The sequence below is a fragment of the Typopeltis vanoorti genome, chromosome 6 (assembly GCF_054136105.1).
Source record: "Typopeltis vanoorti isolate ZY-2024b chromosome 6, IOZ_Tvanoo_1.0, whole genome shotgun sequence".
NCBI classification, from domain to species: Eukaryota; Metazoa; Arthropoda; class Arachnida; order Uropygi; family Thelyphonidae; genus Typopeltis; species Typopeltis vanoorti.
In genome coordinates this window covers 54,651,062-54,667,977 of record NC_143554.1, presented here as the reverse complement: position 1 = coordinate 54,667,977, position 16,916 = coordinate 54,651,062, and the positions used below count along the sequence as shown (strand labels likewise).

Here is a 16,916-nt window from a genome sequence, read left to right as displayed (position 1 = left end):
TTATATTCAGGCAATAACAATCAAGGAAAAGAAGGAGTAGCCATAGTATTCAACACAAAATACAAGGCTAATCTTCTTGAATGGCAGTCAGTCTCAAGTAGAGTAATGTGGGCAAATATGAGAATGGGGAACTGGACAATGAGACTTATTTGTGCCTATGGTCCCACAGAAGGTTCTACTAAGGTAGAAGTGGAGGAATTTTTTGAGGCTTTAGAAAAAGCAACTGACACAATGAAAAAGGAAAAGTTGGTCCTTGTTGGGGATCTAAATAGTAGAGTAGGAAATGATTGTGAGACATACAAAAATATTTTGGGAAAATTTGGAGAAAAGAGCAAAGCTAATAATAATGGCAAATATCTGTTGGATTTCTGCTCAGGACATGGACTGGTTATTACTAACACCATGTTCCAACATAAAAATGTGCACAAATTCACATGGAGAGAAGAGGCTAGGAATAAGAAAAGTCTCATTGACTATGTTATTGTTGATAGTGATGTTTTCTCCCTGGTGCAGGACACCAGAGTGTACAGAGGATTTGAAATTGGAAGTGATCACTATTTAGTCTTGAGCAGGATAAAATTGAATTTCATATTGAAAAGAATAACATGTAAGAAAGTTTTAAAGCGAATAAAAGTTGAGCAGCTCTCAGATGTAAACTGTAAACTAAAATACAGAAATATTATTGAAAAGAAAATGAAAGAGTTTGAGAACAGGAATCAAACCTTGGAGATTCAGTGGCAAACTCTGAAGGAAACATTGATTGATTCTGCCAGAGAGGCATGTGGTGAGGTTGTGTGCAAGGATAAAAAAAATCAGAACTCCCTGGTGGACACAGGAAGTTAAAGAGGCAGTGAAGGAAAAGAAGAAAGCATATCAAAAGTTCCTGGCAAATAAGTCAGCTTTTACTCTTACAGAATACAGAGACAAATGTAAGAAAGCTAAACAGTGTGTAAAACTAGCTAAACAAAAGTCATGGGAGGACTTTGGCAAGAATATAGAAAATAAATATCAAGAAGGTGGCAAAATATTCTGGAGGTTGTTGAAGAAGCTTAGGAATGGAGGAAAGAGTGCTGTAAAAGGAATTAGAGATGATAAAGGTGAAATGAAAACAGGAGAAAAAGATATCCTTGAAGTATGGAGTAATTACTTTGAAAAACTGCTAAATGAAACAAGCAGTGATGACAGCTCAGTGATAAAAAACACTGACCAGGCATGCAGTCAGGAATACATATCCATACTAGAAGTAGAAAAAGCCATCAAAGGCTTGAAATGTGGAAAGGCAGCAGGAGTAGATGATATTCGACCAGAAATGCTGAAGTATGGTGGTATAAAAGTCTTACAGTGGCTGCACTGCATAGTTCAGAAAGTCTGGACAGAGGGACGAATTCCCGATGATTGGAGTAGAGCTCTCATAGTACCCATATATAAAAAGGGAAATAAAACTGAATGTGAGAATTACAGAGGTATTTCCCTACTGAGTGTTCCTGGCAAGATCTATGCAAGTATACTTGAGAAACGGTTGAGAAGAATTGTGAAAGAAAAGCTTGGTGAAGAACAAGCTGGATTCAGGCCAAATAGAGGCTGTCAGGATCAGATCTTCACTTTAGGACAAATAGTCGAGAAAGCATGGGAATATAACAAAGATCTGTATTTAAGTTTTGTCGATTTGGAAAAAGCATATGACAAGGTGCCAAGAGAGAAGCTATTCAATACGCTGCAGTTATATGGTGTCAATGGGGCATTATATCAAGCAATACTTAGTCTTTATTTGAGTTGTGAGTCAGCAGTTAGAATTGAAGGAAGTACAGGAAGATAGTTTAATGTTAAATCTGGTGTGAGACAAGGATGTACATTATCCCCTCTGTTATTCATTATCTATATGGATCACATTATGAAGGAATGTGGTATTAAACCTGATATCAAAATTGGAGATGTTAATGTCAGCTCTTTGCTTTATGTGGATGATGTTATACTTCTAAATAAATCCGCTACAAGTCTGCAAGATTCTCTGACTAAATTGAATAGCTGTTGTAATAGATATGGTATGAAGGTCAGCAATAAAAAGACAAAGACAATGAAAATAGGCAGAATCATTGAAAATGTCAACTGTGTTGTGAATGGAGAACCTGTGGAACAAGTAAAACATTTCAGATACTTAGGCACAATTTTTACTGAAGATGGTAAACTAAATATAGAAATAGACAACAGAATCAGCAAAGCTGGTATTGTGGGAAGTCAATTGAATAAATTCATATGGAATAAGAAAGAAATTAGTCGGAACACTAAATTAGCTGTATACAAGACTGTGTTCAAACCAATTTTAACTTATGGATCTGAGAGCTGGGTCAGAAGTAAAACACTTGACCAAAGACTAGAGACCGCAGATATGAGAGTCCTGAGAAAGATTAGAGGCGTGAACAGATGGCATCAATGGCAATATCATATTAAAAATGAGGATATTAGGAAAGACCTTGACATTGTCAGCATCCAGGAATGCGTTAGCAGAGCTAATCTCAGATGGTATGGTCACTTAAATAGAATCGGAGAGGAAAGATTAGCAAAACAAGTGTTCTCTGCCAGGTTGGCAGGAAAACGACCCAGAGGAAGACCAAGATATAGGTGGATTGATACGGTACAAAGTGCCTTAGACGATAGAAATATAAGATCTGATAATGTTGGAGTCTTGACAAGTAACAGACTGATTTGGAGGAAAATTGTAGATAGGAAGTTAGTAATGATGTAATTTTTTCATGTAGTACTGTCATATCCTGTACACCCCTTGAGGGTACATGGCAGGAATTTGATGATGATGATGATGATTTACCATCTTCACTAAAAATCGTGCCTAAATAGCTGAAATGTTTTACTTGTTCCACAGGTTCTCCATTCACAACACAGTTGACATTTTCAATGATTCTGCCTATTTTCATTGTTTTGTCTTTTTATTGCTAACCTTCATACCATATCTAGTACAACAGCTATCCAATTTAGTAAGAGAATCTTGTAGACTTGTAGTGGATTTATTTAGAAGTATAATATCATCTGCACAAAGCAAAGAGCTGACATTAACATCTCCAATTTTGATATCATGTTTAATACCACTTTCCTTCATAATGTGATCCATATAGATAATAACAGAGGGGATAATGTACATCCTTGTCTCATACCAGATTTAACATTAAACCATCTTCCTGTACTTCCTTCAATTCTAACTGCTGACTTACAACTCAAATAAAGACTAAGTATTGCTTGATATAATACCCCATTGACACCATATAACTGCAGCGTATTGAATAGCATCTCTCTTGGCACCTTGTCATATGCCTTTTCCAGATCGACAAAACTTAAATACAGATCTTTGTTATATTCCCATGCTTTCTCGACTATTTGTCGTAAAGTGAAGATCTGATCCTGACAGCCTCTATTTGGCCTGAATCCAGCTTGTTCTTCACCAAGCTTTTCTTCCACAATTCTTCTCAACCGTTTCTCAAGTATACTTGCATAGATCTTGCCAGGAACACTCAGTAGGGAAATACCTCTGTAATTCTCACATTCAGTTTCATTTCCCTTTTTATATATCGGTACTATGATAGCCCTACTCCAATCATCGGGAATTTGTCCCTCTGTCCAGGCTTTCTGAACTATGCAGTGCAGCCACTGTAAGACTTTTATACCACCATACTTCAGCATTTCTGGTCGAATATCATCTACTCCTGCTGCCTTTCCACATTTCAAGCCTTTGATGGCTTTTTCTACTTCAAGTATGGATATGTCTTCCTGACTGCATGCCTGGTCAATGTTTTTTACCACTGTGCTGTCATCACTGCTTGTTTCATTTAGCAGTTTTTCAAAGTAATTACTCTATACTTCAAGGATATCTTTTTTCCCGTTTTCATGTCACCTTTATAATCTCTAATTCCTTTTATAGCACTCTTTCCTCCATTCTTAAGCTTCTTCAACAACCTCCAGAATATTTTGCCACCTTCTTGATATTTATTTTCTATATTCTTGTCCTCCCATGACTTTTGTTTAGCTAGTTTTACACAGTGTTTAGCATTCTTGCATTTGTCTCTATATTCTCTAAGAGCACAAGCTGACTTATTTGGCAGGAACTTTTGGTATGCTTCCTTCGTAAAATGGGACATCAAATGTGTGGCATTTAATGAGGAAATCTCCCTCGTTAAATAAGACATTTTGATACAAAAAATGATAAGAACAGCAATAGAAAATAGCAGTATAAAGAAAACTTCTTGATAATGCTGCTAATCTTTATATGCCAGGTGTAAAAGATGAAAATGGAATACTGATTACAAACAGAACAAAAATATTGGAGATTATAGCTAAATTTTATCAAGAATTATATAGGAATAAAGGGAAAATAATGAGAACAACAATAGAGAAAAGGATACTGAAAACTAATGAATATACTGTTAAAGATGATGAAGTAAAACATGTACTTACAAAATGGAAAGGCACCTGAAATTGATGGAATATTAACAAGAAATGTTAAAAAATGGAGGAGATCTCTTGCACATAAAACTAGCAGAATTGTATACTGAATTAAGAACAGGAAGAACCCCTAAAAGTTGTGGGATTCTACCAAAATTATTTGAACAGATCTTGAATATTCCTGGCTTTTGTAAAATTTATTTTATGGTTTTGAGGGCCGTGGTCACTTCTGTCCATTGTTCTTTGGTTCTCAGGAGGTACTGTATCCTTATGCTGGTTCATTTTTACTTCCATGGGTGTGTAGCAGTTTTGTTTGATGTCGGTACCTTGCATCATTTTTTCCTTCTGACTTCATAGAACCTTGGTTGTTTCCTGGGTTAAATATGAGCCAGATTGTGAGCACACGGTCTGAGACTCTGGTCTGTTGTCAATGATTAGAATGACTGTCGGCCTCTCAAGCTTAACATGAAGTTGATTGATCCATTTCATTTGCAGGAATTCATAAAGACTTCTGAATTGTGCAAATGCTTGCTCAAACTCTAGATTTCCTTTCGGGATCACTCATTTAAAGTTCGTTAAGTCATCCTAAATTCTAAGTTAAGAGAAAAAAGAAAAGAAGAAGATCTAAATATAATAAGTCTAGTAACTAGCTGCTATTTACTTCTGGAGAAGACTCGAATTCAAAGTCACTAAAGATAGGATGAATAAGTTTCAATGAGTTACCTGAAATAGACCAGCCACTGAGAACAAGATCGATCCTCCAGAGAGAGAGAGATACCAAGCTTTGAATAAAGCAGAATTTATATATTTCCCATATACAAGTAGTGAAAAGGTATTATCACCTTATTATTAAAATACTGTGTATGAGATGTTGAAAATTTTTTCGCTTAGTTATACTATAAATTGAAGATGCCAAAAAATTATATACTTTGTTTAATCCTTGATCCGAGTGTAAACAACCAAAGTTTGTACATAAAGTATCTTCATGACTGGATTACTTGTATATAGAAGCTAATTACTTCACATAAGACAACAGCCAGCAAGAAAAGGCATCAGAAATAGCAGTTAAAAAACATGAAAATGTAGAATAAAACAATTTTTTTTTTTTTTAAATTTTAGTAATGTATAAATAAATGTTGGCAAACAATTATCTTGATATACAAAAATCTGGTTTTGATAGTGAGGGAAAGAAAACTTGTCCACTGAGAAAAAATTGCTTTTCATGATTTGCTCTGGATTTTGAAATAAGAGAGGCCCTAATCTATATAAGGAAATTACCATCAAAACAAATTGGTCTCATATGTTTGATGTTCAAGTTTAAAATAAATATTCTCTATTTTGTACTTAAAATAACTGTTTTATATATGAGGGTATTTGAAAAGTTCTCGGCCTGGACCATAGATGGCAACACTGTCGGCACGATTTTTTTTTCCTTCTCTAAGTTGGTACATCTATCATAAGCATCCATGTGAAATTGCAAGTCATTCTATCAAGTAGCTTGTTTTATACAGCTGTCTGAAGCAAAAATGTTGTCTGTATCCCTTGAAATGGATAAAATTGAGTATCATGCTGTTATAAAATTCTTTGTAAAAGAAGGTTTAACACCAATAGAAATTCATTCGAAGTTCATAAAAGTTTATGGGCACTCTTCTCCTTCGTTTTCAACAATTAAGAAATGGGCTATCGAGTGTAAACGTGACCATACCAACCTTGAAGATGATCTACATGAAGGCCTTCCAAAAATGTTGTTAAACTTTTTTGGAAGTCCATTCAGAAATCATTGATCAAGTGCATGATATGGTATTGGATGACCTGCGAGTCAAAGTGCATGAAATTGCTGAGACTATAGGCATTTCAAAAGAACGTGTAGGATATGTTGCATGAAGAATTGCAAATGAGAAAATTTACGCAAGATGGGTGCCGCGCCTGCTCATAGCAGATCAAAAACGCACTTGCATGAAAATCTGAACAGTGTTTGGAGCATTTTAACAAGAATGAAACTGATTTTGTGCATTGATTTATTACTATGGATGAGACTTGGATTCATCATTACACACCAGCTTCCAAACAGCAGTCAAAACAGTGGGCAGAAGCCGGTTGTTCAGTGCCAAAGAAGACAAAGTCGGTTCCATCAGCAGGAAAGGTCATAGCATCGGTGTTTTGGGATGCTAAAGGCATTTTGTTTATTAATTATCTTGAAAAGGGTAAAACAATAACCAGGGAATATTATTCCAATCTTTTAACCAGACTAGACGAAAACATGTGAGAAAAGACATGGTTTGCAGAAGAAAAATAATCATCTTTCATCAGGACAATGCACCTGCCAACAAAGGTGTTTTGACAATGGGAAAATCAAGGGATCTGCCCTATGAATTGTTGGAACACCCACCCTATTTCCCAGATTTGGCTCCCTCTGACTTCTGTCTCTTCCTAAAACTAAATTTTTTCCTCACTGGTCACTGTTTTTTCTTCGAAGCAAGAAGTGATTGCAGCTGTAGAGGAGTATTTTGCAGATCTTACTGATAAACCACTACAAATGGATGGGATAATGGCACTGGAGCATTGCTGGAATAAATGTATTAGTCTGAAGGGAGATTATGTTGAAAAATAAAAATAGTTTATTAATTTATTATATTACATGACTACAACCAATAAAAAATGCAGTTCAATAATGAAAAAATTATTTTCATTATTGAACTTCTTTGGTCAAAAGTCTGCTTTTAAGCTTTCTATTCTCTGCTAAATATTTCTTTACAATACTTGAAGAAATGCTGCAAATACAATATATACCACAGTTGAACAGACCTTTTGATTGAACAATCCAAAACTAGTAACTCTTTCATCAAGTTAATTGAATTTTGTTTCCCCAACAGTAGTGTGAATTGCAAAACTGTAGCAGAAATTATGTATGCTATTGCATATTAGTTTACCTTGCATTGTTCATTCTTTCAAAATTAAAATGAAATGCTCTATTTTCCTTCCCCTCAAATTTATCATTCTTGGTCATAAGGTACTGGATATTTTTTTTTTTTTTTTTTTCCATACTAGCAATGTGCATTGTAAAATTATGGGAGTCAAATCAAATTTTTGTATGCTATTGCATACTATTTTACTTAGATTTTCCTTTCCCCTTTTTTTGCTAGATCTAACAGAATTTGTTTGGTTTTTTTCCATTCATCTCAATATGAATTTGACTTATTTATGCTTTTGTCAGTACTAAAGCCTAAAATGAAGATCAGTAATCTGGATTTTTTTTTTTTAATTGAAATAATACAGTATGAAGCATTAAATTATAACATATCAAAAGAATCTAGTCCTTAAATTTCAAAGTTTAAAATGCTTCACAATTGCCAGTTATGAATTAATATTCTTTTTTTTTTTGGTGGTGGGGGGGGATATTCCGTGATGATTTCAACAAGCCTGCTAAAGCTTGGTGTGAGAAACTGGAGAAGCAATAGATTCCTAACTAAATACCAGTGCCTTCTTGGGTATTTATTTTCTTTATTTTTCCATGAAAAATGTTATTAAAAAGAATCCATAGTTGGTTTAATATGGATTCTCAGGTAAAAAATATCAGACTCTCAGTCTCTGTTTTGACTAATTACTTTTCTAGTAACCAGTATGACTATGGCCCTTGGTTACACATATTTGCATTAACTAACTTACATTACTCTAAACCAGTTACTTATCATAACAATGAAACCATTCGAAATATATTATATTCTACTTGCATATATGAGAAAACATTTTATTAATCATAATAAAATAATAGCCAAATAAGTGTTAGTACCAACAGAATATGATAATAATACTTGAATTTTATTTTGTAACATTGTACTGTGCATTGAATTGTATTGTGAAATATTGTCATAATTATACAAGTTGAATAGTATAATATGTATAATTTGTATACGTGATGTGAATAATAAAAACTGTTCAACTCTTGGAAAAAAAAAAACATTAAATGTAATGTTGTTGTGTCCCAATTTATGATTTTTATTCCAATTAGAGAAATTCTGCTTAGCTATGTTCAACTACTATCTACGCACGAGATATCACCAAAATTTTTACTAATACTTAAGTTATTTCTCCCCTTAGTACCCCTAATATTTGTATTTATACTGCGCCTTTTGGGATATTTAGTTTGAGATATTATATACAAAAACAAGGAGAAAGAACTCAAATATATCTGAAAGTGTAACTATGTTGCAGTCGTGACACTTTATCTCGTTTCTTAACACATTAATTTCCCGCGTGATTAGGTTCGTAATTTTTCAAGTGGTGCATCGGACAGCAATTTCAGACAACTGTTTTATCATTGGACAAAAGGTTAAAAACTTTAACATGGTACAATTCAATTTTTGTTATTACTCAATTCAATGCTAAACTAAATACTTACAAACTAACATTAACTTAATACAAGTAATTAGGCTATGATCCAATAATGGGTATTACGATCATGCCGCCATACACATTCAACACATAAATTCATTTGACACGGACATATAAGATTAATTCACACTATTTAACTATCCGAACTTAAGTAGATTAACTAAACCTTTTACTGCACTAACACACAACTATGACATTTTAATTTTCCAATACATTACAATAGACATGCAAAATTCTCAGGACACTTAATTATTCATATAACATTAACACTAGCCAGCTTATTTTTAATATATTCTGTCAGATACTAAAGTCCTAGTATAAATTTTCCTTGGTCACTTGAACAGTTCGTATTAGAATAATGATACCTATTACAGACAAATTTTAGTTAACATTAGATATATTTTACAGTACCTTTCTTTCTTGAGTTTTTCATATGGGCCTTTACCTTTTTCTGATTGAACTAGCTTGGTATAACCTCTCCGATAATCTGTTTCTCCTACGTTCCTTTTGGAATTGAACTTTAATTACACAGTCTTAACCTCTCGTAACTTAGGACACACTTCGAATCATCTATATGATGGATGTGCAACTCGCGACGTGGATATCGATATCTTTACAGCTTTCCCTTTCTCGTGGTTGTCACTGAAGTTGAAACATAAAGAATTTGTTTCCTTTTCTTTGACTCTATGGCATTCTTCGCTTCTTACATAGGAAATCCGGAATCGAAATCCTGCTCACTTTTGTTTCCATGTTGTGACGACGGAGATATAACCCCAATCTCCACTCAGGAAAACCGCGTGAAACCTATGCCACGGAGCTCGTAGAGAACTCCTCGGGAACAGAACCAAAACAAAAACCAAAAAGCCTCGTGGGGGGGGGGTTCCAACCCTTTTATACCTGTTCTCCTAACGGCACCTTTTTTTACTTCTTTTCTCCGCCCCCTTCTTGATTTTACTTCACCGACCAATTAGGGTGGCGTTTTTTTTTCTCTGCCAAACGTCCTTTGGTCGGCGAGCCCATAACGAAGTCTCAATCCGGGAATTGACCCTAAGTGATTGTCTGTTGTTTTTCTTGTGCTAGCCTCTAATTTAGTCCCCTTTCCAAAATTTTTCTATGAATTTAATCTCTAGCCTCTCACATACCATCTTTTATGACTAATCCCTTTCTGTCTTATTTAATTAAATTTTCTCATTTATACCATATTACAACATTAATATATTCTTTTCTTTTTTTGTTAGTTAGTTTAACAAACACCTTTATATTTTATACATTTTATTCGATGCAAGAATATTTCTTTTTTTTTATATAATTAATCTATTATTATTTTTTTTTTTTGCAGGGTTTTTAATTTATTTATTCTTCATGTTACACCATGATAGCTGAGAATTCTACATTCTTAAGATATCGGGTGTAACAATGTATCATCAAATGCATTAGTTAAAACAACCTTGTTTTGCTATTTACTTATTTACACTTTTGTTATATTTTAGATTACAGCAGCAGATCTTCCAGGTCTCATAGAAGGTGCTCATGCCAATATTGGAATGGGTCACAAATTTCTGAAACATCTTATTAGGACAAAGCTTCTCTTGTTTGTTGTTGATATTACAGGCTTTCAGTTAAATGTAAATAGTCCACCAAGAAATGCCTTTGAAATGGTAATGCTTCTAAATAGAGTAAGTAGATTGAGTTTTTGAAGTATAACCCTCTTTTTGTAATCATTTTGGATATAATTCTGTTTGCTAATACATAGATTCGTATAATTGTGATGTGTTGACATTATTGTGGATATCACACTGGCTTGTAGCTGCCATGAGCTACTTGCTTTACTGAAGTTGCTGGTAACAGTAACAACTTATATATATATATAAGGGGGACCGGAAAGTAATCAATTTTTTGAACTACATTTTTAATATAAATTTTATTAAAGAACAAATTAACATTATTCAATTCTATAATCGCCATCGTTAATTATAACCTTATTCCAACGATCTACTAAGTTTAGAATTCCTTTTTTGAAAAAAGTTTTTTCTTTGGAGGCAAAAAATGATATCAAACTCCTTTGGGCATCATCTTGCAAATGGAAGGTTTTATTTCTTATGTTGTGTTCTAAGGACCTGAATAAGTGATAGTCATTAGGGACAATATCCGGCGAATATGGAGGATGTGGTAGAAGTTCCCATCCTAACTGTCTAATTTTTTCTTGAGTCATTCTTGCAGAATGTGGTTTTGCATTATCTTGCTTATTACAAAATTACCCCTTTTCAATTGACAAGCGCAGGACATTTGATTAACAATGCTTGATGTAGTCACTCTAATTGTTCGCAGTAGATGGCTGCTGTGATAGTCTTACCTTGTTCCATGAGTTCGTAATAAATAATTCCATGAATATCCCACCAAATGCACAACAGAACCTTTTGTAGATGAAGTCCATCTTTAGGTGTTGGAATTGGAGTTTGATTTGGAGAAAGCCACTGTTTTTTGCATTTATTATTCTTACACAGCACCCATTTTTCATCACCAGTTACGACTCATTCCAAATAGGGGTCATTTTGTTGTCTGGTCAACAATGAATTGCAAATCACCGGTCTCTGTGCCTTATTGTTTTCTGACAGTTCATGCGGTACCCATACACCCTGTTTAAGAACCTTGCCACTTTTATGTAAGTGCTCTTGGACAGTTGACCATGATGATTTAAGTTTCTCTGCTAATTCTTGTATGATTTGTTTTGGATATGATTCAACAAGAGTCTTAAGAGCATCGTCATCTAGAGTAAGAGGTCTTCCAGATCGAGGACGATCAGAGAGATCAAAATTTTTTTCTGCAAATCTCCTAAACCATCACTGACATTTGATAACCTTCAGTATGTCCCCATAAGTTGAGCAAATGATTTTGGTAGCCTCGGTAGCATTCTTTCCTTGGTGAAACAAAAACAGCATACAATGATGTAAATGGTGCTCTTCAACTTTAAAATCCACCATATTAAAAAAAAATCTAAAATTAAAAAAAAAGCAGATTTTTTAAATTGGAAAGTAATGTTAATATTTAAATAAAAATCAAATTTAATTATGTGTTATTTAAGAAAAAACAATCGGCTAAAAATGACCTATTAAAAATAATTGATTACTTCGGTCTCCCGTATATATATATATATATATATATATATATATATATATATATAGTATGGACCACATATCTTCTGACCATTTCCTGTGTTAATAAATTTTGAAGGAGATAATGAAAATATGCAAGCTTTCTAACAATTTCCTTCATTATAATAGAATTTTATTGTTACATTACCTTGTAAATAATGTCTTAAATGTTCCCTCCCTTCAATTGGCCACGTCACATAGTTCTAATCTTCATGCAAAATTTTCTATCATTGCTGTGCATTTTAGATACAGGGCATTCTGATTGTGAAGCCAACTGCTCTCTTTATACAGTAGTGAAGATATCTATGTAGTACAAACTTTTCTGTATGCTCAGATAAGGGTGAAAATATTAATATATTTTCTTGTCAAGTATAATGTAATTAACAACCTAGCTAAGCAACTTGCTTTAGATAATCTCTATTCCAGATTATTGTAAATAACATGGTGATATACTATTTTGCTACTAGTGTATGGAAAAGGACTTCTACCATCAAAATAGTTTTCTCAGTAACTCTTTGAGTCAAACTCCTGTCAGTATAATTAAATATTTAAAGAAAGCTACCCTCCCCCAAGTATGAGACCTTGATTAAAAATTAAAAATGAAGTTGTCCAGATAGTAACTATCACCACGATACATGGTAGGATATAGAGTAAGTTTATATGAAGAGATATTTCACATGAAAACTTTTGTTTGCTTATACTTAAGTAAAATATGGGTGATGATCAGAAGATAATTTCTTCTTAAATACAATATACTTTACTTCCTTAGTGAAAAAAAAAATTCTATAGCTATCTAATTTGAGAACTTGATGACTCATTCATCAAGCTCTACTCTCATTTAAATATTTACTTCTTGGAATAAATTAAAATATTTTATTCTAAAAACTCCTCTATGCTTTGTAGTTCATTTTTCATATACTCAGAATTAACTTCCTTTAAATTTTAGTTACAATTTAAAGAAAGCTATCCCCCCACCTTTCTCTGGTGTGACTTATTTCTAAAAATGATGCTCTCGCATGTGTTGCTTCCAGATGGTTATATCGTTCTTAGTGAGGATTTGCCAACTAGGCATCACCTTGCTTAATTGGAGATCAGAAATGGCTGTTCCAGGTTTTTTTTCCTGAAGCAGAGTTTCTAGTTTCTGCCCATGCTTAAGCACACTGTCAGGAAATAATAATAAACAATTTAATAAAAGTAAAACATTTTAGAAAGAAACACTTCCATATTTTCTTCATCAACATTTATAGTTTTAACACATTCAGTGCCACTATCCCTTCTAAGCGTTGTAAGACTTGCGTGTTTCTACGCTGCATAACTCATTTTGGCCCGGGTAGTCAAATTGTGTGGATGGGTAAGCACTGCAGCAATGTCATACTGAATATCCTGAGGACATCCTGTCATAAATTGAGTGGTAATGAACAGCTTCAGCTGATATAAATGATGTGCATTGCCAATTTCAGACATCTGAACCTGATCTGTTGTTTCTATTTGGACCTCAACTGGCAAGTCCACCTTAATTTTTCAAACTATCCCTTAGTATCATTCCTTTCACCTGGGATTGACTGTGCATTTGTCAGATCTGACTTCACTTTTCACATGCAAAACATTTAATCTGCTCTCTTTGATTTGCTCTGATTCAAAATATTTTTGTTTCATGGATTTTCATTTGTCTACTATCTGTTGCTCTTCACATTTAGATAATTATTCTGAATCCTGTTGCATTATTTGTCTTTCAAGCTTTATCTTAAGTCCAAATACCTAAACAGTGAGATTATCTTCCTTGGATACATTCACAACTCCAGCTAGCTACCCTGCTGTAATTTCACTAATCATGTTGGAAGAAATGTTGAGATGATCTTTTACAAATTGTCCACCACGATACTAGATAATTCTCTTCAAACTTATAGTTTTCCTTTCATATAGAAAGGAAATCTTACTCCTAAGAAATCAACTTTGATAAGCAAGATCAGCACAAATTTGCACAAATGCCAATTAAATCTTCTGGTTCCTTGGTAAGGCCATTTGTACACAACTCTCTTACCCATCTGTGTTCCACCTCTGTATCATTGTAATATCAACCAATAAGACAGGACTGACCTCTGGCATCATTCTGCTCTTCCAGCTGCATAAATGATTGAGTTGTAGCTCATTCAGCATCAACAATGTCCTTTGGTTGGAATGGATTTGAATCTTGTCTAGGACACAGAGAATCTTCACAAGGACCTTATAACTAACATGAGTTAGCTGGTGGCATACAGAAGTGTTATCCCCCCCCCAACTGTTTTTTTCCATTCTGCAAAACAGACAAATCGGTCAGAAGAATACATCCAAAGGTAATACACCCTCTTTCCAAAAAGGAAACAGAACTTTTGATAAAAAATAAAATACAGGCCAATTATAATTATTCAAATCATTTATTTCAATCAATATACTCTCCCTCAGCTTCGATACAGCGTTTGACATGGTCAATTAATTCATTAAATTAGTTTTTTGTATCTGTTTTTGGGATACTGATGAGGGTCGTGGTTATTTTGGGATACTGATGAGGGACTTGAACGTTTTCAATGGTGTCGTATCGCTTTCCTTTCATCGGTAAATGAAGTTTAGAGAAGAGAAATAGGCCACTGGCTGCTAAAGCACAAACTTGGTTTTGCTCAAAAAACTGTCTCACAATGTTCGAACGATGAGATGGTGCATTATTGTGCAAAAGTGACCAGCTTCCTGCATCATGATATTCATGCCGTACGCGATGAATTCTCACTATCCGTCACTTCAAAACTTTGAGATAAAACTCACCATTGACCGGTTGGCCCGGCTGTACGAATTCTTTCTGTATAATTCCCTTGGACTCGTAGAAACAAATGAGCATTGTCTTTACTTTTGACTTCTCCAAGGAACTTTTTTTTCGGATGTCCCTCTTCTGGTGGTCTCCACTCAGCATTCTGGTGCTTTGTTTTGTGCTAATACTCAAAAATCATGTTTCGTCCAGTAATGATCATTTCAAGGTAGCTTGAGTCCTTACAAGTGGTTTTAATGAGGTCCTTGCAGTGTTCAATTTGACAGGAGATTGAACACTGCAATGGTCGTTGGTCAACTTGTGGGGAACAAATCACGAATTCAATTTACAAAGGCCCAAACTTTCGGTCAAAATGTTGTGCACAGTTGATTTTGGAATCCACAATTCATCTTCAGTCAATTTCACGGACGATTTCGGGTTGTCTTTGATGAAATCGCACACTTTTTGGATGTTAACTTTGCTCAGTCCAGTTTTTGGACAGCCTGGCTTTTCGTCGTCCTCAAGCGTGTCACGACCACTTTGAAATCGCTTAAACCACTTGTAAACTTGAGTATGGGATGAGCATTCATCACCGTATGCTTTTTGAAGCATCTCTGATGCATTTTGGTAAAACTTTTACCAAGTTTAACACAAAAGTCAATTGCAGCTCTCTGTTTGAAACTCATTTTCTGACCGTTCGTCAAAACAGACTGACGCTCTTGGCACTATAACTCTGCTTTTAATGATTTTAATGAAATAAATGTCATAAACAGTTGGCACTACACTAATGAAGGTTGCTGCTTTCAACAACAAAAAGATACAACAGGTGGCGCCACTAGTTTCTATTTTTGAAAAGTTTGATTTCTTTTTGGACAGAGGTAATATTCTACCCACTAAAAAGCCTTAGTTCCTTAGGCCGTAATGCTGAATAGTATAGATGATCAAGGCAACTATTCTTTATCAGGACCAGTTCACTGCATGTGCCTCCTCTGGTCTTGCATCAGAAATGCATCAGAAGACCCTAAATAGCTCAGATTCTAAAGTCTTTTGGCTCTGATGGTATCCTCTTGTAGACCAGTTGTACTTAAATCTCATGATCCGGCAAGTTCTGTATCATCTTTACAATCTTTCACACTCTTCTAGCCTCAATCCTACATTATGAATATATGCCCATATTCAACCCTTTCCAAAGAAGAGAGATGAAAGCTTGCTATGATGCCATTGCCTTAGTTTTCTTGAAAATAAGGGAGAAAGTCAACAGTCGACTTCACCACCTAAACGCTACTAATTAATCAGTATGGATCTCCTTGCCATTTCATCCATCTTTAGAAAGATTTTGTGAAACTTGTGGTTACTATTGACATTTTCAGAACATTTGATCAAGTTTACCACACTATCACTTATGTTCTATTCTCTAATCTTAGTAGTTGAATTGCCAGTTTCCTCTCTTATTATACACTATTTTTCATAGCTTTATTTTTTAGATTTTCCCACTAATGCTGGAATGTCCAGAACTTTGTATTTTGACCCACACCCTTTATCTTGTGACCTCTTCTCACTTATTTTAGATCCTGTTCATAGTTTTGATATACTGAAAGGCTTAGGTGTTGGTAGTTACTCATTTTATACTTAATGGGTACAAACACAACTTCAAAGAACAAATTAAGTCACGTTATTGTCTGTAAAGTGTCTATAGTTTTGCCGATAACTACTTGCCATTCTTTTTCTAATTAATACTGACACTAATAAATCAGTATCAGTATTACCCTTTATCCAAGTGTAAGCAAACAAAGTTTGTGCCTGAAGTACTTTCAGGACTGGGGCAACTCATGGTAAAGGTGGTATAAGTTCTCATCACTTGCTTTAGTATCCCATAATGCAAAGCACATCTCCTTGCAGGCATGAAGGGAAGGGTGTCACTGAGTTGGACGGTCCTTCGGTCACTCGTAGGGTTTGGTCTGGGAACCACCTAATTTTTAGAGAGGTCTTTACTTAAACATCACCTCAATAAAGGTTGAAACCGGTCTGGGTAGTGAGCTTTCCCTTAATGCAGGGGTCTTCAACGCATGGCCCACGGAGATCTTTGCCGTGGCCCGTCGGCCATTTACTGAAAAAATAATTACCTAACATTAAAACCAATTTGTACT

The 16,916-nt window shown here is 34.6% G+C and overlaps 1 protein-coding gene across 3 annotated transcripts in view; it reads left to right on the top strand.

Annotated features, from left to right (window-relative positions):
* The window catches only part of LOC150105461 (GTP-binding protein 10), a 210,743-nt gene that overhangs the window by 92,395 nt on the left and 101,432 nt on the right, over positions 1–16,916 (top strand). For all 3 annotated transcript variants that reach the window (XM_090394162.1, XM_090394160.1, XM_090394161.1), the window contains exon 7: positions 10,332–10,517. In XM_090394162.1, coding sequence (XP_090250288.1) covers positions 10,332–10,517 — 186 coding nt within the window. The remainder of the gene's footprint in view (positions 1–10,331; positions 10,518–16,916) is intronic.